This window comes from Hyla sarda, chromosome 11 (assembly GCF_029499605.1).
Source record: "Hyla sarda isolate aHylSar1 chromosome 11, aHylSar1.hap1, whole genome shotgun sequence".
Classification (NCBI taxonomy): domain Eukaryota; kingdom Metazoa; phylum Chordata; class Amphibia; order Anura; family Hylidae; genus Hyla; species Hyla sarda.
This window is the reverse complement of record NC_079199.1, coordinates 85,994,176-86,021,180: the sequence shown is the minus strand read 5'-3', so window position 1 is coordinate 86,021,180 and position 27,005 is coordinate 85,994,176. Positions and strand designations below refer to the sequence as shown.

The following is a 27,005-nucleotide window of genomic DNA, read 5'->3' as shown; positions in this document are numbered from 1 at the left end:
TCACCCCCCTTTTCCCACAAAAAAAATAACAGTGTAAAAAAATAAATAAACATATGTGGTATCGCCGCGTGCGTAAATGTCCGAACTATAAAAATATATCATTAATTAAACCACACGGTCAATGGCGTACGCGCAAAAAATTCCAAAGTCCAAAAAAGCGCATTTTTGGTCACTTTTTATACCATTAAAAAATGAATAAAAAGTGATCAAAAAGTCCGATCAAAACAAAAATCATACCGATAAAAACTTCAGATCACGGAGCAAAAAATGAGCCCTCATACCGCCCTGTACGTGGAAAAATAAAAAAAGTTATAGGGGTCAGAAGATGACATTTTTAAACGTATACATTTTCCTGCATGTAGTTATGATTTTTTCCAGAAGTGCGACAAAATCAAACCTATATAAGTAGGGTATCATTTTAACCGCATGGACCTACAGAATAATGATAAGGTGTAATTTTTACCGAAATATGCACTGCGTAGAAACGGAAGCCCCCAAAAGTTACAAAATGGCATTTTTTCTTCGATTTTGTCGCACAATGATTTTTTTTTCGTTTCGCCGTGCATTTTTGGGTAAAATGACTGTCACTGCAAAGTAGAATTGGCGACGCAAAAAATAAGCCATAATATGGATTTTTAGGTGGAAAATTGAAAGGGTTATGATTTTTAAAAGGTAAGGAGGAAAAACGAAAGTGCAAAAACTGAAAAATCCTGAGTCCTTAAGGGGTTAAAGGAGCATCATATGCTTGAAACAATCTTATGTTTACACAATTTTGAAAGGGTGCCAATAATTTTGTCCAGTCCAACACTTATCCATTCTCAAGATAGGGGATAAGTGTTTGATCACGGGGTGTCCGAACGCTGGGGCCCCCGGCGATATCCTGTACGGGGCCACAGCTCTCCCGTGCAGGGGGGGCGTGCCAGCCGCAGCATGAAGTTGCGGCTGGCACGCCTCCTCCATACATCTCCATGGGAGAGGCAGGGAGGCAGCATTCGTGCCTCCCCGCATCCCCCATAGAACTGTATGGGGACGGGGAGGAGAGGGGGCGTCACCGTCGACCTCTAGGTCGACGCTACGTCACCATGAGCGCTCTTGGCGGCGCCCCGTTAGGGAGATTGGGGGGGTCCCAGCGGTCAGACCCCCCGCGATCAAACACTTATCCCCTATCCTGTGGATAGGGGATAAGTGTATTGCCGCTGCAGTTGTCCTTTAACCCCTTCCCTAATAAAAGTTTAAATCACCCCCCTTTTCCCATAAAAAAAAGAAAACAGTGTAAATAAAAATATGTGGTATCGCCACGTGCGGAAATGTCCGAACTATAAAAGTATATAAAAATGACCGCATGGTCAATGGCATACAGGTAAAAAAATTCCAAAGTCCAAAAAAGCTTATTTTTGGTCACTTTTTATACCATTAAAAAATTAATAAAAAGTGATCAAAAAGTCCGATCAAAACTAAAATGGTACCGATAAAAACTTCAGATCACAGCGCAAAAAATGAGTCCTCATACCGCCCTGTACGTGGAAAAATAAAAAAAGTTATAGGGGTCAGAAGATGACATTTTTAAACGTATACATTTTCCTGCATGTAGTTATGATTTTTTCCAGAAGTATGACAAAATCAAACCTATATAAGTAGGTTATCATTTTAACCGCATGGACCTACAGAATAATGATAAGGTGTAATTTTTACCGAAATATGCACTGCGTAGAAACGGAAGCCCTCAAAAGTTACAAAATGGCGTTTTGTCTTCGATTTTGTAGCACAATTATTTTCTTTCCGTTTCGCCGTGAATTTTGGGGTAAAATGACTAAATGTCACTGCAAAGTAGAATTGGTGACTCAAAAAATAAGCCATAATATGGATTTTTAGGTGGAAAATTGAAAGGGTTATGATTTTAAAAGGTAAGGAGGAAAAAACGAAAGTGCAAAAACTGAAAAACCCTGAGTCCTTAAGGGGTTAAGTGTTCCCTTTATTTTTTTTGAACAGTGTAAATAAATATATAGTGTGTGTGTGTGTTTTTGATGACCACCCAAAACTGAACAACACTTTCACTGTCTTCTGGGCAGTGTTTCACAACCACGGTGCCTCCAGCTGTTGCAAAACTACAACTCCAAGCATGCCCTGGTAGCCATGGGAGTTGTAGTTTTGCAACAGCTGGAGGCACATTGGTTGGGAATTATTATTCTAGGGAAGTGGTCTCCAAACTGTGGCCCTCAAGATGTTGCAAAATTACAACTCCCACCATGCTAGGAGTTGTAGTTTTGCAACATCTTGAGGGCCACAGTTTGGAGACCACTGTTCTAGGGAGCAAACTCGTCGGGGCAAATGGTGGACTTTGAATATATATATATATATATATATATATATATATATATATATAATGTGTGTGTGTAGGAGTTCCCGCCAAAAAAAATCCAAAACAAAAAAAAACACACAGAAGGGAACTTCAGGTACTGGATCAAGGTTCTAGTACAACAAAAAATGCGCTGGCTCACATCCGTCAGAAAACCGCGACCACAGCAGACGCATTGTCATGACGTCACATCCTCTTACCCGGAAGTGATTCTAAAACGCGTCGCGGTCTGGTCTGCATTTTACAACACGGAATCCTGCATTGTCCTCCATTTTGTCGAAGCCCTGCTCCCGTGAATACCTAAAACGGTCATCTCACCAAAAATGGCACCGTCTCTGGCGACATCGAGACGAAGCAGATTTAGTTTGTCGTTGTAGGGTGCTGAGTGGAAGTGGGGAGGTGTGAACAGGAAAGGACCCGATTGTGCGTGAGTAGCCTATAAAGGTGAGTTTTCTGGGTGCTTTGGGTCCCTTGTTGATGCTATGGTGATGTGTAGGGACTGTCATTGTCCTCATAGTCCCAGCTGGTTGCTGTGTTGTATACAGTTTTGTATTTGCACATATATGATGTGCTTTCAGCCAAATGGTGTTATTTATATGTTCAGTGAAGTTTTTTGTCCCCATTTCATGTTAATGGCGCAACTGGGAGTAAAGGTCGTGTTGTCACGGCTGGTGGTCACATGACATAGTCTGGTGATTCTGTCGTCCAATAGCTACAGCGCTGTATGCTAGAAAATCGCACAATTAGCAATTCCTTAAAGCAGTAGAGTAGTCTCCAAACTGTGGCCCTCTGGGTGTTGCAAAACAACAACTCCCAGCATGCCCGGACAGCCAACGGCTGTCCGGGCATGCTGGGAGTTGTAGTTTTGCGTCAGCCAGCGGTCCATAGTTTGGAGACCTAGGCCATAAAGTGTTCTGTACAGCACTGCAGCCATTGGATGGTGTCGTAATCACCATGGGGATGATTTATTAAACTTTGTGCAGAGGAACAGTGATGCAGTCACCCATAGCTACCAGATTCCAGTTTTAATTTATTTTATTAAAAAAAAAAAAAAATGAAAGCTGAAATCTGATTGGTTGCTATGGGCAACTGCTCCACTTTTTCTTTTTTTCCCCCCACAAGGTTTGGTAAATCCCTTGGACGTAAAGTTTACATGTGACTTCAGGGTTTTGGGTGAAACGAGACAGAATTTTTAATCATAACCTATGGTGAAGTTGGCACTTTTTACTATATGCAGGTTAGTGGACTGACATGGATATATCGGGGGTCACTCTAATATGTGACATGATGTTCAAGTTACCGGGGGCAAAGCCCATACACAACAGTGGTGCCTCACAGCAACAACTATTATCCAGATCCTAGTGGGTCCTCCACTCTTGTGACCCCCCCCTCTATGACCCAAATGAAGTGACACTCGTGAATAGCTCATGGTGTGTCCAAAAATTGTATGTACACACATTCATCTGAATATATATTTATACACTGATCTGTTTTCTCTTTAATTGTAAACCTGTCACGTCACTAATTGTATCACACCTGAATGCTATATATACACTTTACAATGTGTACTAGTCACTGCTTGACAAAGGCCGTGTGAGACGGCTGAAACATCGCAATCTCTGATGTTTTGGTGAATAAAAGCAACACATTATTCACGGATTCCTTGAGTGCTGCTGTTTTTGAGTGCTGATGTGTGTGTGTGTGTGTATATATATATATATATATATATATATATATATATATATATACATACACACACACGCATGGATTGATACAGCACTACCTAGCCAGTCCTAGTGGTAGATGGGGGTAAGGAGAAGGTCGGCACTGGTACTAGGGGTGCTCGTGGATCAAAGTAGATCAATGTAGGTGAAAGTAGATCCCGGCACACAACAATCTTGATGCAAATCTTGATAATTTTTATTGAAGCATTAATTCATGCTGAAAAGAACGCAGCATGCGTTCTGGCTATAAAGCCTTTCTCAACTGCAGTTGAGAAAGGCTTTATAGCCGGAACGCGTGCTGCGTTCTTTTCAGCATGAATTAATGCTTCAATAAAAATTATCAAGATTTGCATCAAGATTGTTGTGTGCCGGGATCTACTTTCACCTACTAGTGGTAGATGGAACCATCTTCCCAGTTTACTTAACATACCAATACGATGGCACAGCACTCAAAAGTCTGTAAAAAAATTAAATAAAAATTATAGCTCATGTCAGAAGGATTCTACATTTCAGTTCATCCTCAATGCTTACAAGTGAATTAATGGAGAGGTACGGAAATGTTGCATCCTTTTGATATGAGCTTACATGTGCTGTTTAATTGGTATGTGTATGTGTGTATATATACATACATATATATTATAATTTTTTACATGTTGTCCAGACATGTCAAAAGTATAGATTGCATCAGGTCTTACTCCTGAGGCCAGCTAGGTGAAGTGCAAAAAAGCATGTGCATCACTCCACGGCTACCACTCAAACTCACCCCTTCACTGCATAGGTCTGTGGTAGTGCTTCTCAATCAGTGTGCCTCCAGCTGTTGCAAAACTGTGAGTTGTAGTTATGCAACTGCTGGGAGTTGTAGTTATGCAACAGCTTGAGGCACACTGGTTGGAAAACACTGGAGTGAGAAGGTCAGACGGAGCAGCTGGCTGGGGAGTGAAGAGCAATGCCACACATTTCACAGGGTTATTATGCACGATTTTAGTGGATCTTGGGGGGGGGGGGGGGTGAGGGGGGGGCGGTAGAACTGTATGTATATCTAAACCTTTAAATGGGCATTTTCAGGTACAATAACTTTTGATATATCATAAAGCATTCAAAAACCTAAGTTTTGCTATTGCTTTCTTCAGAAAATGTTCAGTATTTCATACTGAAAAGGCCAGTCAAAAAAAGTTTAAAAAGTGGCCACTAGGGGTCCCCCTGCCTCCTGGGACACATACCAGTCCTGCAGTGTCCAGTGGTCATGGACACGATGAGTGATTGACAGGGCTGCAGGCAGGTCCAGAGCTGCTGTGCTTGCTCTCAGGCCTTCTGTGAGTCAGAGGGAGGGGGAGGAGCCATCACAGTGAGGAGAAGAGAGGGACACGCCCCATGCCTCTGCATGGACAGAAACCTCACTGAGCGAATGATGGCAAGTAAAGTTAATTCTGAGAGAAATATAGGTCGTAGACACATAAAAATTAGATGTACATGATCAGGATGAGGTTCTGAGAAACACATAAGTTTATTTATTTATTTATTTTTTTACTATTTTTTTTTTTTTTTGGTGGGGGGGAATCTGACAGGTAGGATTTAACATGTCTGGACAACATATCAACACTTTAAATGTTTTTTTTTCACAATGATCCTGTGTCCCTCCTTGTTAAATATAGCTTGGGTTAGACACGTGAGCTGACACTTCATTAAAGGGGTAGTCCACTGGTGAAAAACTTATCCCCTATCCTAAGGATAGGGGATAAGTTTGAGATCGCGGGGGGTCCGACCGCTGGGGCCCTCTGCGATCTCTCTGTACGGGGCCCAGGCTCTCGGCCCAGATAGCGGGTGTCGACCCCCGCACGAAGCGGCGGCCGACACGCCCCCTCAATACATCTCAATGGCAGAGCCGGAGATTGCCGAAGGCAGCGCTTCGGCTCTGCCATAGAGTTGTATTGAGGGGGCGTGTCGGCCGCCGCCTCGTGCGGAGGTCCACACGCCCCCTTCCCGCGGGCTGTCAGGGCTCCGTACAGGAGATCACGGGGGGCCCCAGCGGTCCTTAGGATAGGGGATAAGTTGCTCACCACTGAGTCACCACTGGATATCTCCTTTAAAGGGGTATTCCCCTGGAAAAAATTTTTTTTTTAAATCAACTGGTGCCAGAAAGTTAAACAGATTTGTAAATTGCTTCTATTTAAAAATCTTAATCCTTCCAGTACTTATCAGCTTCTATTTGCTCCACATGAAGTTATTTTCTTTTTGAATTTCCTTTCAGTCTGACCACAGTGCTCTCTGCTGACATCTCCAGTGTAGGAGCAAATCCGCATAGCAAACCTCTCTTTCTCCAGACAGTTCCTGAAATCTACAAAATATGTCAGCAGAGAGCACTGTGGTCAGACTGAAAAGGAAATTCAAAAATAAAATAACTTCCTGTGGAGCAAATAGAAGCTGATAAGTACTAGAAGGATTAAGATTTTTAAATAGAAGTAATTTACAAATGTGTTTAACTTTCTTGCCCATAGAGGTATATGGAGTGGCAGAATGCATGTTATACCTGAATGGAGTCAGGAAGGATTCCCCATCTTGTGATTGGTGGGGCTCCCAGCTTTAAGTACCCCTGTGTGTAGGTGATAAGTCTTATGTGGGGAAAACCCCCTTTAAACTTTATTTATATAGGATTTGACCACCAAGTGAAGGCTCAGTTGGTAATAATGGCTATAACAGAAACATGAACAGGGTATAGAATAGCTCTGCATGTCACACATTGCTTTTAGACTATTACATTCATTTCATATCATTTTCTTATTTTTATGCTTCTAGAATAAACATGGACCAGGAAAGTAATACAAAGACATTCAGACGGATGTGCAATGTAAGTACTGCAACCGACTCTCACATTTATTGTGAATTTTAAACCCTTCTCCGGCAGTTCTAACAAAAGAGGCCTGGCTTTTATAATAGGAAGTGAGGCCTAAGCACATCAATAACTGCACCAAAATGTCGGTGCACAATTAGACAACATAAGTGAATCTGGGCCAATATGTTTAACGTAAGTGATTGACCTCTGTATTAGTATGTTACTTAAAGAGTACCTGTCACCAAACTAAACTTTTAATATATTGTTCCTTATGTAATTATAAGACACTTTGCTATTTACTTGCTGATAAAATTCTCCACCTTTTCATATGTTTTTAATGTGATTGAAAAAATGGCCACTAGGTGGCTCTGTTCTGTTCCCTGCCGTAAGTAACACAGTTAGTATGGTCTCCTCCCGGCCTGGCAGGAGGCCAAACTCAGGAAGTGCGTGCGGGGCATGGTAAGGTACAGCTCGCACAGGCTTCCATGACGTTGCGCCTGCTGCGGAACACCCACTTTCTCCTGCCGGGAGCTCACACAATGGGGGACATGTATCATTATTTGTGTATGGTAGAAGCAGTTTACCCCTTTTCCCGAATTCTAAATTATGTGCAGAAGCGCTAAATTTATCAATCAAGTGCAATGAGCTTCATAAATTGCGGGTAAATATAGTAATCTCCTAAATCCACTCTTTGGAAAATAGAATCCATGATTTAGAGCATCTTGCTACGTCAAGTCCAAGATGGCTTATATTTGCGCAAAAAAACAGCTCTTGCGGCAAAATTTTTGGTGTAAAGGAAAAGTACGCAGTTAATAAATCCATGTGTACTATAGATGTCACTCCAAGGTACCCCGATTCAGCCACATCTGGAGGACATGCTCTACCAAAACGTGCGCAAAAAAAAGGGCTTGCGCAAAATTTTGCGCAAAAAAATACACACAAAACAGGGGTAAAATCTTTGATACATGTCCCCCAATGTGAGTAAGGAGAAAGATGTGATACAGAGCTTTTTAAAGCTAGAGGGAAAAGGGGAAAAAATTATGGGCAGGAGGGGTGTTAGGAATATTTAGGGAATATAATCTGAGTTAGTTTAGAAAATATGGTTTGATGACAGGTACAAATGGCTTTTCTTTGTTTTCACAGCTCTGCGATGCACACTTTTACACTGAAAAAGAATATATTACACACTATGCAATGTCATTTCACAAATTCATGACGGTAAGGGATCTCCCTGAGTTTTTTTTTTTTTAAATAGTATTTTGTAATACAAATAATTCTAAATTATGAATTGTCCTTTTCCTATCGCATGACACAGGGTAAAGACTTCTATTGTAGGTGGAAACATTTGTAATGTACATCCGGTGATTCTCCAAGCCTGAGCCTTCTACAAGACTACGGGCGATCACTCTATAGATTCTCATGGGACTTCCGCAATATCTGTAGATTAATCTCTTATAGACTTGTGCAGGTCTCAGACTCTGGCAGCGGTGCAAAAGTTTAGCTATATATCACTGGATTTTCGCATTAGACAATCTTCTTATGTTAAAGGTGTGTTCATGAATTGACCTATTATTTAAAGCGTCAGATTTGACCACAGTGCTTTCTGCTGACACCACTGTCCATATTAGGAACTGTACAGAGCAGGAGAAGTTTACTATGGGAATTTGCTCCAGCTCTGGACAGTTCCTGACATGGACAGAGGTGTCAGCAGGGAGCACTGTGGTCAGACATAAAGGAAATTCAAAAAGAAAATAACTTCCTGTGGAGCATATAGCAGCTGATAAGTACTGGAAGGATTAAGATTTTTTTAATAATGTAATTTACAAATCTGTTTAAAGGAAAGCTATCAGCAAGTTCACCCACACTAAATCAAATACACTGGGCTATAGTGTGGGTGCACAGCAGTTGATTCAGGGATCACTTACTTTTCTCTATCGGCTCCATTGGGGGACACAGACAGTGGGTGTATCTTGCTGTATCTAGGAGGTGTGACACTATGGTGATAAAAAAAAAAGTCAGCTCCTCCCAGCAGGATACACCCGCCTTCATGCTCTGAGCTAGTCAGTTTGAGCTTAGTGTCTGAAGGAGGTGGAAGTGGTCTGCGTTGCTCCAGACCATGTCTTCTAGTTTCTTTGTTTTCCTAGTTAGGGACGTGTTAGTTTTTTTATTTCTTTTCTGTTTTCAGGTGGGGACTGCGTTTCCCCATTGCGAGTGAAGGGGCACAGACATTGCGTATATGCGCTGTTAACCCCCCCCCCCCTCGCCAACGGTCAGCGCTTGGGTGGTACCTCACGGGTCCGGGTTCCCTATTTCCCTGCTCGCCTCGCTCGCGCATAGCAGCCAGGTGTGATGCAGGTAACTAATGCTGACTGAAGACTCCAGTAGGTGAGTTCTTCTGACTGAGGTAAGTACTTCTCCCTTTTTTTCTCCACAGGTACGGACTCGCAGCAGCTGGAGACCCCCTGTTTTGGCCCACCTTCAGTTTTTGGGGCTGCACTTTATTTTTGGGGGAGCAGTGGCACCTGAAGGGACATCATATAGGGGGCACTTTACTTATGTGTGTGTGCTTGGGTGTCTACGTCCACAGCGCCTTTTTCAATTTGTGTGTGTGTGTGTGATTGATATTGCCTTCTAAACAGCGCCTTATCGCGGCTGTCAGCCGCAGTGCTGTCCCGGGCGCTCTCAGCGCCGGCTTACTTTCACTTTGTCGGCAGCGCCTTATAAGCGGCTGACAGCCGCGGCGCTGCTGTGAGCCGGGCGCTTCTGCGCCGGCTTACTTCTTTTCACCGGCAGTCTCTGTCTGCGCTGGTCGCCCGCCCTATTACCCCAAGCGCACAAACGGCCGACAGGTGCGCTCGGGACAAGGAGCGGGCGCCATGACAGTTCTCTTTGGCCGGTCTGTAGCTCTGCCCACGGGGCTGGGAGCGCTCAGAGGCGCGAAGCAGCCTCCAATCAGCGCCGTGGGCGCGATTTTCAGTAGGAAGGGGTCAGTTACTTAGTGCCCTGCTTCAGGCACGCCCCCCTTTTCCTATTGGTTGTCCTGTTTCTCTCTCTCTCTAGCTGCACAGCGCGAGTCTCCTCACTGCAGCTGACAGGGGACACAGACTAGGGTGAGAAAGTTCCTACCTCCCTTCTTTTCCCACATTATGTCCGTACCCAGAGCTGTTCCTCCCTCTAAACAGAGACCTTGAACTTCAGTGACTTACTATCTCTGTAAGCACTGTAATACCAAAATGTCTGGCTCTGCTGAGCCCACTTGTCCTGCCTGCTCCACTGCTCCCCCAAACCCCCTGGTACCCCCTGATGCCCCTTCAGTCCCGGTGGATCAAGCCGCTCCCCCAGCCTGGGTTTCTTCCCTAACCCAGTATATGGCTGACTTGAACAAAGTCTCCCGCTCGGTGGCTGAGGCCTCCCGGGAAGTGGTATCCGCCTTGAAAGGGTCTTCCCTGGTCAGGACCTCTGGAAGGGCTCGCTCCTCGTCTCCCTGTTATTTTGCCCGGCTCCTTCTCATCCTAGGGAGCACTTACTGCACAAGCTGGACGTGGTTCGGGCTGTTCGGGCTTATCTCTCCATCACTTCTTCGTTTCGTCAGTGTGATTCCTTTTTCATCCTTACGGAGGGTCGTCGCAAGGGACAACCTGCTTCCAAGGCCACCATTTCTAGGTGGATTCGGTCTACAATTTCAGAAGCATGAGAGAAAGAAGCCACGCCCCCTCATCTCCCCCTCCTGGAGGACTCAGGTGAGCATAAGAGAAAGAAGCCAGAGCAGGGGGAGAGAGGACATACAGTGGTCCCTCAACATACGATGGTAATCGCTGTAAGGGGAAGATTCCTTCTTTCAGGGTTGTGGCTCATTCCACACGTTCTGTTGGGGCATCCTGGGCTCTCCAGAATAGAGCCTCAGCCTCGCAGATTTACAAGGAGGCTGCCTGGTCGTCTTTGCACACTTTCTCGAGGTTTTATCTGGTTCATACTTTCGCATCGACTGATGCTGCCCTGGGGCGTAAGGTGTTGCAAGCGGCAGTGGATCAGCCGTCTGCCTGATTACTTCTCTGCCACCCAAGGGACGGCTTTGGTACGTCCCACTGTCTGTGTCCCCCAATGGAGCCGATAGAGAAAAGGAGATTTTTTTACACTTACCGTAAAATCTCTTTCTCGAAGGATCCATTGGGGGACACAGCTCCCGCCCTTTTTGGAGTTTTTCCTTGGTTCTCTGTCCGAGGGTGTGTTCAGTTATGTTTTTTCTTCTGGTTCTCGGACAGTTTGGGGTTTTTCCTTGACCTATTAGTCTCCTCCTATTGCTCTGGAACTTAAACTGACTAGCTCAGAGCCTGAAGGTGGGTGTATCCTGCTGGGAGGAGCTGACATTTTTTTATCACCATAGTATCACACCTCCTAGAGACAGCAAGATACACCCACTGTCTGTTTTCCCCAATAGATCTTTCGAGAAAGAGATTTTACGGTAAGTGTTAAAAAATCTCCTTTTCTTTGTCCAGTAGCCGTCGAGTTATGTGCCTATGAAGTTCCTTTCTTCTGTCTATAATATGCGCTTCAAGATGGGATGCCTGCCGATCGTCTGCTTCAGCCTCCCGCACTGAAGCTTCTAAGCACGCCCTCATTTTATAAATATTCATTATCTTCAACTCCACGTCCTAGTGACGTGGAGTCACATGTCTCCTGAGCGCAGCTCTCTGATTGCACAGTGCATGATGGTGTGATTGTACGGCTATTGAAGCTTCGCTACCCCCTACTTCTGGGTGTAGCGAGGGATGGCACATGCGCAGTGGCACTGCGCAGTGTGACAACAGTACGCAGAGCTCGTACGTCATGTGCTCTGCAAACGGAGTGCCGCGCTCAGGTGATATGTGTCTTGACGTCGCTAGGATGTGGAGTTGAAGATAATGAATATTTATGAAACCGGGGCGTGCTTAGAATCTTCAGTGTGGGAGGCTGAAGCAGATGACCGGCGGGGGTCCTGTCTTGAAGCGCATATTATAGACCTAAGAAAGGAACTTTACAGGCACATAACTCGGCGGCTACTGGACAAAAAAAAAAGTAAGTGACCCCTGTATTAACTCCTGTTCACCCACACTATAACCCAGTGTATTGGGTTTAGTGTGGGTAAAATTGCTTACAGTTTTCCTTTAACTTTCTGGCACCAGTTGTTTTAAAAAATAAATGTTTTCCAGCGGTGTATCCCTTTAAAGACAGGCAAATCAGTGTTTCTATGTATCACTTCTATATTGTGAGATATTCTGTTAATGATAACGTGTCTTTTTCCCTTGTGGACACTAAGTAGCTGTTCCCAAAGATTTGTTACAAAACACTTTCACCAGAATGTTGCTCCGAAAAACGTTCTTGCAAAATGCTCTCGTGCTGGGAGACTGCCCCGGCCGGCGGCGTCTACAACCAGCGATTGCGTTCGTTGAATGGTAATGAAGACCTACAGCTGTGTGAGACTTCATTACACTTAGCTGTAAGGGTCGAAAAGCATCTAACGCGTTTTGGAAAAAGGCGTTTTCCTTCATCAGAGTTGAATTTCCAAGGTTACACAGAACAGTTACTTTGTATCCACACGGTAAAAAGACACTTTATTTTCATTAACAGAATATCTCACAATATAGAAGTGATACATAGAAGCACTGATTTGCTTGTATTTAATGTTCAATTCATGACTGTTTTTAAACAGATGGATCCCTGATACTAAATAATTTTTATATAAAAAAATAAATAACTAGGTGACACATTCTCTTTAAGTAGACTGCTCTTCTTTGTGTCAGGAGATAGATCATTTGTTGGGGTCCTGGTACCCTCTTGATCACATTAGGGTCAGCAGAACTGCTTGCATGTTGGAGTACTATTGGCTTCAGTGGGAAAACCCAACGATAATTGTATGCTTTGTGGAGGATCTGTTTCATGCATAATAATCCAGTAATTCAAAACATTTGATAATCCAACATTCCTCAGATTCTGTCCGTGTGGAGGTAATGGCAATGTACTGTATGATGACAACACAATATGATTCTCATTACTCTTCATATAGACATTAAAGAAAACACAGCAGACTTATATAGGAAACGGGAAGACGCTGAGTGAGCAGATCACCGAAACAGGCAAAAAGGAACCTTTAGTTGGTAAGAAAAAATGTGGCTTTAGGATCAGTGGTTGGGTGACAGCTGAAGGGACTTACAGCACTCTTTGGCTTTCATTGGGAAATATCTGGGGTCTCCTAAGAAGAGCCAAGCTTTCTTAAATTGGAGCAGTAGAGAATATTGAAGTGTCTCTCTCTTTGCGATTGGTGGTGTTGCTGCAGTTGGACCCACATTAGTTTTTCATTTTTTTTTTTTTTTTTAAATATATGCTAGTGTACCCTACTCCTTGTGATAATTACGTATAAAGATAGGACCTTCTGACACATCACTGCCAGTCACCAGGACCAAATTGAATTGAGAAATCTAAATTGTTTTGTGCTTCCCTCATTTAATTGGTCCATGGACCAGAATTCTGGGCCAACCATTCTTCTGAAAATAGAAGGCTATGCCTGTAAATGGAAAACTTGAGGGAGGGCAATGGATAAATTGTCTATTAAAAAGCTTATTTCTTTTGCCAGGTCTCGAGTACATATACGAATATGCAGAAGATAGCCAAGGTGTCCGCATGTATGAATGCAAACTGTGCAACTCTGCATATAAATCAGATTCCATCTTCTTTCACGTTGTGGGAATACAACACAGAGTTCTGTACCTGGTAAGTTTGGCAGCATTGAGGGGAAATTGCTGTTTTTTTTTTTTTTTGTTTTTTTTTTACGGCAGTTGTACGTGTCATCTATGGGTCTTAAAGAAATGCAAGTTTATACTTCAAATACATAGTTGAGCTGCTTTTTTGAAGTATAATAATCTAACTTCTAATTGTTATAAAAAAATTATATGCCCACCCAGAACCCCCTGACCATGTTATTTACATGGTTTTACAGTTACATTGGCATATAGTTGTCATGCAGGTTTTTAGTGATTTAGTTAGGTAAGTGAGACCCTTAGGCATGGTGTCAACAGAACGCCACTCTTGTCATAGCTTAGCTTTAGTGAAGTGAATGTGTTGTTGTAATACTGCATATATCCTTTTGGACAAATGTGGCAGTATTTTTTGTTTTCTTTAAATAAAAAAATAAATAAAAAGAAAGACATGTGTCCCCCCCAATGGATCCTTCGAGAAAGAGATTTTACGGTAAGTGTTAAAAAAAATCTCCTTTTTTCTGAATTAGTAAAACACAGTTAACATCATGGTGTGACCATGTACAACCTGCATGACCATCACAAATCACCCCTGGAGTTTGTCACTCGGCTTACCTAGATTCCCACAGGACATTTTTTAAATGTGACGCTTGAGCAAAAGATGTATGTATGTATGCATTACTAGGTAGGATTTCTATGTCAGGGATCCAGGCAATAACACCAGTGATAGCTGTCCTTGGTATTGTTTTAACTTCTAATGCTATAGAGACCTCAGTTTTGATTTGTTGCATTTTTTTTTCCAGGCGAGGCATCATCCTATTATGGGCATTGATTCTGGCTTCGAGGTACAACAGCAAGGGCAGTACAGGAAGTTAGCCAATAATGCCCTGGCCATTGAACAAACACACGGAAGGAAGAAAATAAATGTAAGCCGCCTTCTGACAGCAGCCATAAAGATCTTGTATTGGTTACACAGGCAGTTTGTAATTTGCATCTTCTACAGCTGTTGCCAGAATGAAGAATTGAGAGGTTGTCATGCACAGATGGCTAGATGTTTCTGTAACTCCCATAAAATTCAGTTCAGATCCATATGTATGGTCTCTTCTCCATTAATTCACTGCTTTAAAATGGCAAATGTGTTGTCAGACATGCGTCTACCAAACATTTGTGGCATTTTGCCCTTTGCTGGTCCTAACCATGTATAGTAGTTATTAGGGATGTACCGAAATTTCGGCTGCTGAAAATGGCCCTTTTCGGCTAAGTAAATTTTCCACCGATCATAACGGGAATCGTGACTTAATCCCTAGAGGATGCAGAGCGTACAAGTACGCCCTGAGCACCTGGGACTTAGCGCATCAGAACGTACCTGTAAGCCCTGAGTCCTGCCTCATTTTTTATTCAAAGGGAATAAGCCCCTCCCCCAATAAAAATTAAATTCCCCTCTTTTCCTATAAAAAAAAAAAAAAAAAAAGTCAAATTTTTAAATTATTTTTGGGTGTGGAATTTCCGATCTATGAAAAAAATATGCTAATGCTCTTATACCGTGTACGGCGTAAACAGTTAAAAGCACCAAAATATAGATTTTTAATCGCATCATAGATCAGAAAAAAATTAATTAAAATTGATTTAAAAAAAAAACCATCAAAACAAGAATGGTACCGATACTGGTGCAAAAAAAGAGACCTCATACATCTCTGTATAAGGAAATTTTTTTTTATAGGGGTCAGAAAAGGACAATTTTAAATATACAAATTTTTTTTCAATGAAGTTTGACTTCTTATAAAAGTAGAGCAGTATTAGAAAAACTATATCAATTCTGTATAATTTTAATCGCATTGACCTACAGAATAAAGATAACCTCTCATTTTAACCATAAAGTGCACTGCGTAAAAACAAGACCCCCCAAAATTTGCTTAATTGTGGTTTTCTCTTAAAATAATACTTTATTTATTTATTTTTTTGTTTCACCATACGTTTTATGGTAAAATGAAAGGTGTCATTACAAAGTACAATAGGTCACGCAAAAAACAAGTCCTTATATGGGTCTGTAGGGGGGAAATGTAAAAAGTTAAAGAGGTACTCCGGTGCTTAGACATCTTATCCCCTATCCAAAGGATAGGGGATAAGATGCCTGATCGCTGGAGTCCCGCCCCTGGGGACCCCCGTGATCTTGCATGCCTCACCCCGTTTATAATCAGTCCCCGGAGAGTGTCTGATTACCGGCGACCACAGGGCTGACGGCGTGTGACGTCACGCCTCCGCCCCCGTGTGACGTCACGCTCCGCCCCTCAATGCAAGCCTATGGGAGGGGGCGTGATAGCTATCACACGCTATACACTTCACACGCCGTCCGCCCTGTGGTCGCCGGTAATTAGACCCTGAGCGAACATGCTCCGGGTACTGATTATAAACGGGGTGCAGCGTGCAAGATCACGGGGGTCCCCAGTGGCGGGACTCCCGTGATCAGGCATCTTATCCCCTATCCTTTGGATAGGGGATAAGATGTCTAAGCACTGGAGTACCCCTTTAAAACTCTTAGAAGGCGAGGAGGAAAAAGCAAAAACGCAAAATTGGAATTTCTCGGTCGCTCTTCATTGGGGGACACCTATACTGATGGGTATATGCTATTGCCACTAGGAGGTGCCGACACTAGGAAAAAAAAGTCGGCTCCTCCCTGGCATGATATACATGCCCACTGGAAGTGAGGTAATCCGTTTTAGTGTCAGTAGGAGGGAAGACACATGTCTGGGAGCTCTCCCAGGCCTGGTCTTTTATTGTATTGTTTTCTAGTTAAGTATGTCTAGTTAGGTTCTTTTTCCTTTATTTTTCTAGGTGGGGCGACAGGAGCATGGCGCTACCTGATCTCCCACATGCGACAAGGGGGTACAGTGCATAAGAGTATGGGGGGTCAACCCCTTATCACCACCGGCTAGCGCTTGGAGGTTGTACCCTGTCCAGGTCCCCCACTGCCCCTGCTTACCAAAATGGGCGGGCAAAAAGGCTGTCTCTCGCCTCTGCTGCGCAGAGGAGGTAATTTGCATACTATCAATAGAGTCTATATTTTAGAAACAGCTGGGGGGACCAATTTTAGTAAGTAAAACATTTTTTTTACTCAGGTCCACTCACGCTATAACTCAGTGTATTGGGTTTAGTGCAGGTGAACAGGCTGACAGTTTCCATTTAACAAACCTTCAACAGAGAATTCCATATTGGCTCTGGGATTCATTATTCTTAAAGGGGTACTCTGCTGCCCCTTCGTTTGGAAAATTTTGTTCCAAACGCTTGGACCGGGGGTCGTGACATCATGACCCCCGCTGCCAGCACCCAGTGTTCTAAACGAACGCAGGGTGCTGCACAGAGATTGTGGGGTTCCCAGCTGCGGGACCCCCACGATCAGACATCCTTTGTATAAGGGATAAAATGTCTAGGGACGGAGTACCCCTTTAAGATTGGTATAGGTCCTGGCTGTCGCTTCTCTATCGATCATACTTTTATGGTATATTCAGTTGCTTTGGAGGAAACCTCCTATAAACAGTAAGACAACTACATGATGGATGTGATTTAATACAAGAGCAGCTCTTCACATTGTTTATGCATATAATTTTTTTTTTACCTTAGGTCGTGAATGAAGTTTATGTGTCAAAACCGAACGTCTGTGAAGTCAGTGATACAGAAAGTATTCCTGAGATTCCTGAGGGTATGTTCTCCCACTGCTGCTGTAAAATGATAGAGGTTCCATGGTCACTGTGGTTGTTCTGTTAGTTTTATGTTCATGCTTGGTGATTTTGGCGTTTAATGGGGGCTGACATTTATGGCATATCTAGAAGGGACTACCAGGCCACAGATGTAGAGATTCTCCCCTGACACAATCAACATTTGGAATTTGTTTGCATTGTTTCATCTATTACCTGATACAATAAAATTCCAAAAATCTTGTATCTTCACGGTCACCAAAGTGCTGCATTGTCCGAAATTCTTGAATATTGGTCGTTTACTTAGATATATATAGTCATGGCTGTAATTGTTGGCACCCCTGAAATTTTTCTAGAAAATGAAGTATCTCTATCGGCTCCATTGGGGGACACAGACTCTGGGTATATGTTGCTGTCTCTAGGAGGCATGACACTATGGTAACCAAAAAGTCGGCTCCTCCCAGCAGGATATACCCGCCTCCAGGCCACTGAGCAATTCAGTTTTTGTCTTAAGGAGGTGGACATGGTCTGGTGTTCTCCAGACTGGGTCTCATATTTTTTATTTTTTAGGTTTAGGGAATGTGTTAGTTCTTTATTCCTTTTTATTTTGGTTTTCAGGTGGGGACTCAGGAACGCAATGTTCACTGTTTCCCCATTGCGAGAGGTGGCAGGCATCTTGGATGTACTGTTAACCCCCTCTCGCCAACGGTCAGCGCTTTTTACTTTCACTTTTGGCAGCCGCGGCTGCTGACTGCACTTCGCACGCTCCGTCCCCGGGCGCACAGAACTCGCTGCAGGCGGCGTGTGCGCTCGGGGTTCGGAGCGGGCGCCATTACTGAGTGAGTCCCGCTGTATCCTTTGGCAACCCGGTGGACGTTAGCTCCGCCCACATGGCCGCATAAGAGCCTCAGTAGCGCGAAATGGCCACCAATTAGCGCGGTGCGCGCACTGGGGCCATGCAGGGGCCAATCACAGAGCTCCTTGCCCTGACCCGACCTCTTCCTTCTATTGGCCGGCTTCTTGTCTCTCTTCCCTCAGCACGGTGCGGAGTTCTCCTCACAGCAGCTGCCTTGGGACACAGACTTGGGTGAGACTGTTCATTTTTTTGTCATATCCGTGCCCAGAACTGTTCCTCCCTCTAAGCAGATATCGGGAATTTTAGTTACCCATTATGCTTGTAAAAACTGCTCTGCAAAAATGCCAGGTTCTGCTGAACCCACTTGTTCTGCCTGCTCCACTGCTCCCTCAGACCCCCCCTGCTATTTCTAACCCTGGTGCCCCTCCAGCCTGGGTTTCATCCCTCTCCCAGTCTATATCCGACTTGGCACAGGTCTCCCTTTCTGTGGTGACTGCCTTGGAGAGGTCTACCCTTCACCGGCCCTCTAGAAGGTCCAGTTCCTCTTCTCCCTACCCTTCGCATAAGCGTAATAGGGGTGTCTCTTCTGACTCATCCCCAGAGTCTCCTGGTAGACACAGGCGTTCCTCTCGCAGGTCTTGCCCGACCACTTCTTCAGGCCACACGCGTCACTCTTCCAGAGGACGTTCCCGTGGTCTCCGCTCTGGCTCTCCTGAGCCACGTACCAGGTCGGAGTCTCCCTCTTCCAGGGCTGCCTCCACTCGTTCACACTCTCCTGGAGAGCTAGCGGCCGAGGGTTCCGATTCGGAGGACCGTTCGGACTCAGTGGACACGGTGAACTCATTGGTTATGGCCATAAGAGACACCTTTAACCTAGAAGACCCAGGAACTTCGGGCGCAGCTCCAGAAGTATCCTTTCATCGTGCCCGACCGGCACCCAAAGTGTTCAGCTCTCACGCTGAATTTGAGGCCATTCTAGAATCTGCCTGGAAGCACCCTGAGAAGAAGTTTCAGGGACTGAAGAAAGTCCAAGCGCGATATCCTTTCGCCAAGGACCTTGTCTCCAAAGTGACTTCCTCTCCGTCGGTGGATCCTCCGGTTTCCCGCATCTCTAAAGCTACTACTTTGCCGCTGGCGGATGCAGCTGCCTTCAAGGATCCTGCAGACAAAAAGGTTGAGTTGTTAGCGAAGTATGTCTTTGAAGCAGCGGGTTCTTCCCTGCTTCCGGCCTTCGCCTCCACCTGGGTGTCTAAGGACCTCTCGGTTTGGCATTCCCAACTCCTTCAGGGCATTCTTTCAGGTTCTCCCCCGGAAGAACTGTCTGCTCTGGCCCTCCAATGTTCCAAAGCTGGAGATTTCCTGTGTTCTGCTTCCTTGCACTCATCTCGCTGCGCTGCCTTTCCCACCGGTAATCTAGTGGCCCTCCGTCGTTCCATTTGGCTTAAAACTTGGAACGCGGATTCTGCATCTAAGAAGTCTCTCGCCGAGATTACTTTTACTGGTTCCCGACTTTTTGGCAAGCGCCTGGATGAGATTATCTCTGAGACGACAGGGGGCAAGAGCTCTTTATTACCTCAAAAATAGTCTAGTACTTCCTTCCGCAGTAAGTCTTCTTCCTTTCGGACGTCTGGCCCTTCTAAAGGGTCCAGCCAGGCGCCTCCACGGGACGAGAAGGTCCCCTTTTTCAAGGCGCGTCCCTCGTGGAAGTCGGACACCAACCGTCCCGACCGTTTTGCGGCCAAATCAGGCAACCGCAAACCCACTTCTGCATGAAGGGACGCCCCCATCCGCAGCTTTTTCTCGGGTGGGAGGTCGCCTCTTGCTTTTTCGAGATGTTTGGACTACGCACATTCAGCACTCCTGCGTCAGGGATGTGGTATCCAACGGATACCGGATAGAATTTGCCTCCCTTCCGAGGGATCGTTTTTTCCAGTCCCGTGCTCCCCGATCTCCCTCGCTTGCAAGGGGATTTCGGGAGGCTCTTCAGTCCCTTCTCGTCCAGGGTGTCATTGTCCCAGTTCCTTCAAGGAAACGCTTTCAGGTTTTTTATTTCAATCTTTTCGTGGTTTCCAAGAAAAACTGTGCGGCCAATCCTGGATCTCAAACATCTCAACCGACATCATCTTTTTTCATATTCTTTATTGAACATTGTAAAATGGAGTCACAAAAAATAAAATAAAAATAAAAATAAAAAAGGGAAGGGCCAGACAATGAAATAGTCGTCAAAGTCAGGGGGCATAGGATAAATAATATGACAATGAAAACAAACCACCTCATGCAGGAGGGGAGCATAAAAAAGAACAGGGGCAACAACAATGTAGTCTACAGTTTAGACGAACCCATACAGGGTAAACAGGAGATGAACAATCTCATAGCCGAAGTAGCCAGGCGGTATAAACATAGCATGCCGAAAACACTAAAGGGGATATCAGGAGGGAAATCAGGTAAGCAATCCGAACTCACTTCTATAATAACATGGAATTAGTGGGGGTTACATAGGAGGGCATGGGAGGAAACATTTAGAGAGGAGGAAAACAATTGGAAGTATAAAATAAAAAAAGAGGGAAGAGAGAGGAGGGAGAGAAAAGAAGGAGGGAGAGAAAGGGGGAGGGAGGGGAGGACAGTCCACATGAGGGTATAAGATACAGGATTAAAGGACCAGTGGGACTAAGGTTTTGGAACAGAGGAAGAAGAAGAGGAGAGACCAAATTGTAAGAATTGAGGGGAAAAGAGAAAGTCCAGCCAGTGGCGCCAGCGCAGCAGGAACTTCGTGGCAACTCCGTGGCCGTAGGAGGGGAAGCGGACTTCCAACGTCTAGGAATAACCCGCCTAGCTGCTGCCAGTAACAAGCCTGTAAGGCTTCTCTTAAGGGACCTCGGTGAGCCAGGGATCATAGATATCAATAAAACCTGAGGTGTAGGTGCTAAGTGCGTACCAGTGATGTCAGCGATAAGCCTGCATACCGCCTGCCAAAAGGGAGTCATCAAAGGGCAGGACAGCCACACATGAGTCAACGTCCCACCCGGTTGGCCACACCTCCAGCACAAATCCGGAACGGTAGAAGCGATGGAGGAGGGGAGGAACCCTATACCATCTGGAGAGCAGTTTATAGTTGGTCTCCTGGAGAGCCACCGCTATGGAAGATTTGTGACATAATAGGAAGGCAGTCTCCCATTCAGGTGCGCTGGGGGTGTAACCAAGTTCAGCGATCCAACCTCTCTGGTAGGGGAGAAGGTCCCTCGAGTCACGTGGACGTAAAAGAGCGTATAGCTGGGAAACCAAATGGGTCGGGGCAGTAGAGGATAAACAGAGGTGCTCGAACGCTGTTAGATCTAGGTGGAGATCCCCCGGGGTCCACCATGTAGTGTAGAAGTGTTGCAGCTGCATGTATTGGAAAGAGTACACGGGGGAAGGTGTGGTGTCCCCTAAGATGTCAGAGAGAGGTTTTAAGGAGGAAGACTGAAGCACCTTGGTAATAGGGAGGGGTGCAGCAGGGTCAGCCCCCAGAAAGAAACCAGCAGATGAGCCCGGGGGAAAATCAGGATTACCCAACAGAGGGGACATGGGACCCAAAGGTTGGAAGAGTCGTACTCTAAACAGGTGACGATGACAGGTCTGGAGGAGAATACGGGAACTTAGAGGGATATCGGACAGGACACTTCTAGACCATAACGCCGGACGAATCCATGGCATGGCAGTAAGCGGGAGCGGCGATAATGCCATCTCCAATTGTACCCACAGTTTCTCCCGTGCATAATGAAAACAGTCCAAAATGCGGGAAGCAGATGCAGCTAGATAATAGGAATATGGGTCAGGAAAGGCCAAACCGCCGTCCCACTTAGGCCTAGCCAGGGAATCTTTAGCAATGCGATGACGGGCGTGAGACCATATGTAATCGGTGAACAGATCAGTGAGAGGGTGGAAAAAATCGCAGGACAGTAACCTAGGGAGGGTTTGGAAGAGGTAAAGTAAGCGGGGGAGTAGGTTCATTTTCAGGATATCGATTCTCCCTAGCCAGGAGTAATCCTTACGGTCCCATTTACTCGGGTCCCTTTTGAACCTAGAGATCAGGGGGGGGAGGTTAAGATCAACAACAGAAGACAAGTCACGGGGAATTAGGACACCTAGATATTTAAAGGAGGTGGGGAGCCAGGAAAATGGATAAGACGCACAAAGACGTTGGGCTGTGAGAGGGTCTAGAGACACATTCATGGCCACACTTTTAGAGCAGTTAATTTTATAGTTACTAAGTTTACCAAAGTCATCCAGGACCGCCAAGAGTGCCGGAAGGGATAAGTCGTGGGAAGAGATGTAGAGGAGGAGATCGTCGGCAAACGCGGAGCATTTAAAGTGCATATCTTTTATCTGAACTCCGTGGATGTCTGGGTGGAGACGAATGGCTTGCAGTAAGTGCTCCATGACAAGTACATAAAGCAACGGGGAGAGAGGGCAACCTTGGCGTGTCCCATTACGGATTTGTAAGGGGCGAGAGAGAGAGCCATTAATACGTATCTGTGCCGTAGGGTTACCATATAAAGCTAGGATCCTGCTGAGAGCTAAGGGACTGAGTCCAATTTGCCGCAGAACACCCTCGAGGAATCCCCAGCTCACCCGGTCGAACGGCTTCTCGGCGTCTAAGGATAATACCATGAGGGAGAAGGTCTTAAGTGTGTTATCCCGTGCTTCACGAGAGGGGACAAAACCCACTTGATCCGGGTGAACCAGAGAGCCAAACAGGGGAGTAAGGTGCATCACCAGCATCTTCGTGTACAGTTTAGCGTCCACGTTTAGAAGCGAAATAGGGCCGATAGCTAGGGCAGAGCTTTGGGTCCTTCCCCTCTTTGGGGATGACTAATATAAAGGCTGCCAGAAATGAGTCTGGGAACTGTGAGGTGGGAGAGATTGCATTAAAGGCGAACAGGAGATGGGGGGGGGCTAACTCAGCGTGGAGTAACTTATAAAACTGGGAGGTATAACCATCCGGTCCTTGGGCTTTACCTGAAGGGGAGTGAGAAACAGCCGCCAAGTCCTCCTCCGTAAAGGGTCTATCTAGGTCAGTCAGGGTGTCTGCAGAGAGAGAAGGGAGGGCGGTATGCCGTAGGAAGGAGACAACGTCAGGCATGTGATGTGATGGGTCGGATTCCGAACCCGCAAGATCATAGAGTTGCATATAGTAGGCGTGAAAGCTTTCTAATATGTTAGAGGTAAGGTGCTCCAGCCTTCCATCAGGGTTCCGAAGAGATGGAACATAGAGGGCCGTTCTCCTATCTCGCAACGCGCGCGAACATCCTGCCAGCCTTATTGCCCCACTCATATCTGGACGCCGCGCAAATCTGTCTATAGTGATTGTGTTTGTGTTCTATGAGGACCTGGACCTCTTTCCGCACTCTAAGAAGGTCCCTGAGGACGTTCTCAGTCTGCGATCGCTTATGAGCGGCTTCAAGAGTATGAAGCTGATCTAGGAGAGCAGTCAGTTTCTGAGCAGCCTCACGCTTGCGCCTGGTTCCGTGTCTAATCAGGGTACCTCGGAGAACACACTTCAACGCTTCCCATTGGTATCGGAAGCATGCACAGAGGCAAACTCAGCAACCGCTGATTTGAGGTCGGCCAGACAGAGGACATCCGAGAGAAGCGTCTCGTTGAGATGCCAGGTGAATTCCCCATTAGGGAGATGGGGCAGGTGAAGGGTGCAAGAGATAGCTGCATGGTCCGAATAAATTATCGGATCAATAGCAGCAAAACCTAAGGAGGGGAGAAGATGATGGGATATGAACACATAATCGAGCCGTGAGTAGACCCTCCTTGCATGTGAGTAAAATGTATAGTCACCCTCCGTGGGGTGACTCAAATGCCAGGAATCACACAGCTGTTGTCTATACAAAGCACGTTTGATCCTGTTTAGAGTTGCATAGGATAGAGTACTAGAGCCCGAAGACGTTTCAAGGGAGGGGTTATGAGCCACATTGATATCTCCACACACAATCAAAGTCCCCTGAGAGAAGACATTAAGATCATCCAATGTCTTCTCCAAAAAGGCGCGCTGGCCATGGTTAGGGGCATATAAGGATGCCACTGTGTATTCTCTACCCTGTATCAGGCATTTCACAAAGACATAACGTGCGTCCTCATCTGAACGGGTGTCCAATATCTGGACCGCCAGAAACTTGTGGAAGAAGATGGCAACTCCCTTAACCTTTTGGGATGAAGAACTGCTATTGAACCATACCGGGTAGTATCTATTGTGGAACCCCGCCAGTTGGTCCCGAAGTAGATGTGTTTCTTGTAAGCACACCACTTGTGACTTATGTTTATGGAAGCCATAGAGAATCTTTGCTCATTTCCCTGGGACATTGAAGCCCTGAACATTCAGGGAAGAGACTTTAAGTGACGCCATCAGGTAAAGGGTCGCAAAGGGAGCAGCAAGATGTCCCCAGAAAGAAAACGAGCAAATCCAAATCCCCACCACTGGGTCACAGACAGAGAGGAGGGGGAAGAGAAGAGATAAAAAGAAAAGAAATGAAAAAAAAAAAGGAGGGGGGGCGGGAGGTAGGGGGAAAGAGAAAGGAGTGACAAGGTCAGAAGTAGGGAAGACGAAAGAAAAAACAGGAGGGAAGGGAAAAGTGAGAGAGGGGATGCGCACAGTAAACTAATAGAGAAGCCAAAGGCGATAACCTGGTAGAAGTAATATTCTACCAAAAACCTACCAACCTACATCTTCTTATCCGCCATTTCCGAATGGAATCTCTCCGTTCGGTGGTGGCATCTATGGATCAAGAGGAGTTTCTTTCCTCGGTGGACATCAAGGATGCCTACCTCCGTGTTCCAATTTTTCACGGACACTAGCGGTACCTCCGCTTTGCGGTTCAGGAAGGTCATTATCAATTTGTGGCTCTCCCCTTTGGTCTGGCCACAGCGCCATGAGTCTTTACCAAGATTCTGGCACCTGTGGTAGCTCTGTTGCAGTCAAGAGGGGTCTCAGTGATACCCTACTTGGATGACTTCCTCATCAAAGCCCCCACCAGAGCCCAGGCCCTGGAGAATGTGAGCCTCACTCTTCAGACCTTATGTCACTTCGGGTGGATGGTCAACCGAGACAAGTCAGTTCTCACCCCCACCTAGTCTCTGGTCTTCTTGGGGCTTCAGTTCGACTCGGATTCGCCTTCCGCCGGACAAACGTCTGGCCCTTTTGTCGAGAGTCCGCTCCCTCCGGATACCATCCCCGGTCGCCATCAGTTCTTGCATGGAAGTCCTGGGTCGGATGGTGGCAGTCATGGAGGCCGTACCCTTTGCCCAGTTTCATTACCGTCCTTTTCAGCTGGCGATTCTTGCACAATGGGACAGGTCCCCTCCCTCTCTCGATCGCAAGATTGTTCTCCCTCTCCGGACCTGTCGGTCTCTACACTGTTGGCTCCGCTCCCCCCTTCTTCTTCAGGGGCGCTCGTTCCTCCCCCTCCACTGGCAGGTGGTCACGACGGATGCCAGCCTGTCGGGCTGGGGGGGTGTTTTCAGGGATCAGATGGTTCAAGGTCTCTGGCCTCCCCAAGAAGCCCTTCCTTCCATAAACATCTAGGGAACTGAGGGCGATTTATCTTTGTCTGACGCATTGGGAGTCCCTGCTTCAGGGCCACCCTGTCCGTGTCCAGTCGGACAACGCCACGGCTGTGGCGTACATCAATCGGCAGGCGGCACTCGCAGCTCAGCGGCCATGTCCGAGGTGTCAAAGATCCTCCTTTGGGTGGAACAAATAGTTCCAGCCATTTCGGCGATTCACATTCCTGGAGCGCTCAACTGGGAAGCGGATTTCCTCAGTCGGTCCTCAGCCGACCTCGGAGAGTGGTCTCTTCTTCCGGAGGTGTTTGCGCAGATCTGCGACCTCTGGGGGTCCCCAGAGGGGGACCTCTTCGCGTCTCGACACAACCGAAAGATTCCGACGTTTGTGTCAAAGTCCAGGGACCCCCTGGATCTAGCTGTGGATGCCCTAGTAATTCCGTGGTCGGGCTTCATACTGCCCTACCTGTTCCCTCCTCTCCCCCCTCCTTCCCAGGGTTCTGAGGAAGCTCAAGGCGGAAGGAGTCCCCGCCATTTTAGTGGCTCCAGACTGGCCTCGAAGGGCATGGTACACCGACGTTCCGTTCTGTCTTCCACTTCGTCCAGACCTACGGTCACAGGGTCCCCTTTGCCACCCTAATTTACAGTTGTCTTTTGCTGCAGATGTCTTTTAACTCTTAAGATGCCACAATCAAAGCCAACTATGATATCTAAAACTGCCACAATAATTTTGCTGATCTGATAGTGGGGCTGTTATAGACATCCATTGTAACATAGTAACATAGTGACTAGGGATCGACCGATATCGTTTTTTTAGGGCCGATACCGATAATCGGTGGAGGTTAGGGCCGATAGCCGATAACTTATACTGATATTCCGGTATAAGTTATCGGCTATTTATCCCCCCTCGACACCGCTGCAGATCATTGATTTAAAGCAGGCGCTTTAAATCAGTGCATTGCAGTGGCCTTTGCGGTGCCATAGGCCGCCGCCGCCGCCACCACCCGCATCTCTCCACCTACCTGTCAGGGTGGTCCGGGTCATCCTTCCTTCCTTCCTGTAGTGTCCGGCGGTATTCCGAGTGGAGGGTGAACCGGTCCGGGCTGTCCTTCTTCTCCGGGGGTCATCTTCTCCACTCCGGGCAGGCTCCGGCCTAGTACGCTGCATAGTCTATGCAGCGTACTAGGCCGGAGCCTGCCCGGAGTGGAGAAGATGACCCACGGAGAAGGACAGCCCGGACCGGTTCACCCTCCACCCGGAATGCCGCC

At 46.2% G+C, this 27,005-nt stretch overlaps 1 protein-coding gene across 1 annotated transcript in view; it reads left to right on the top strand.

The window, feature by feature from the left end:
- The first annotated feature begins 2,550 nt into the window (after positions 1 to 2,550).
- Positions 2,551 to 27,005, top strand: part of LOC130295667 (uncharacterized) — a 114,783-nt gene continuing 90,328 nt past the window's right edge. Inside the window, exons 1-7 of the mRNA XM_056546661.1 lie at positions 2,551 to 2,800; positions 6,874 to 6,925; positions 8,054 to 8,128; positions 12,954 to 13,044; positions 13,521 to 13,657; positions 14,445 to 14,567; positions 17,260 to 17,338. Coding sequence (XP_056402636.1) covers positions 6,881 to 6,925; positions 8,054 to 8,128; positions 12,954 to 13,044; positions 13,521 to 13,657; positions 14,445 to 14,567; positions 17,260 to 17,338 — 550 coding nt within the window. The 5' untranslated portion in view covers positions 2,551 to 2,800; positions 6,874 to 6,880. The remainder of the gene's footprint in view (positions 2,801 to 6,873; positions 6,926 to 8,053; positions 8,129 to 12,953; positions 13,045 to 13,520; positions 13,658 to 14,444; positions 14,568 to 17,259; positions 17,339 to 27,005) is intronic.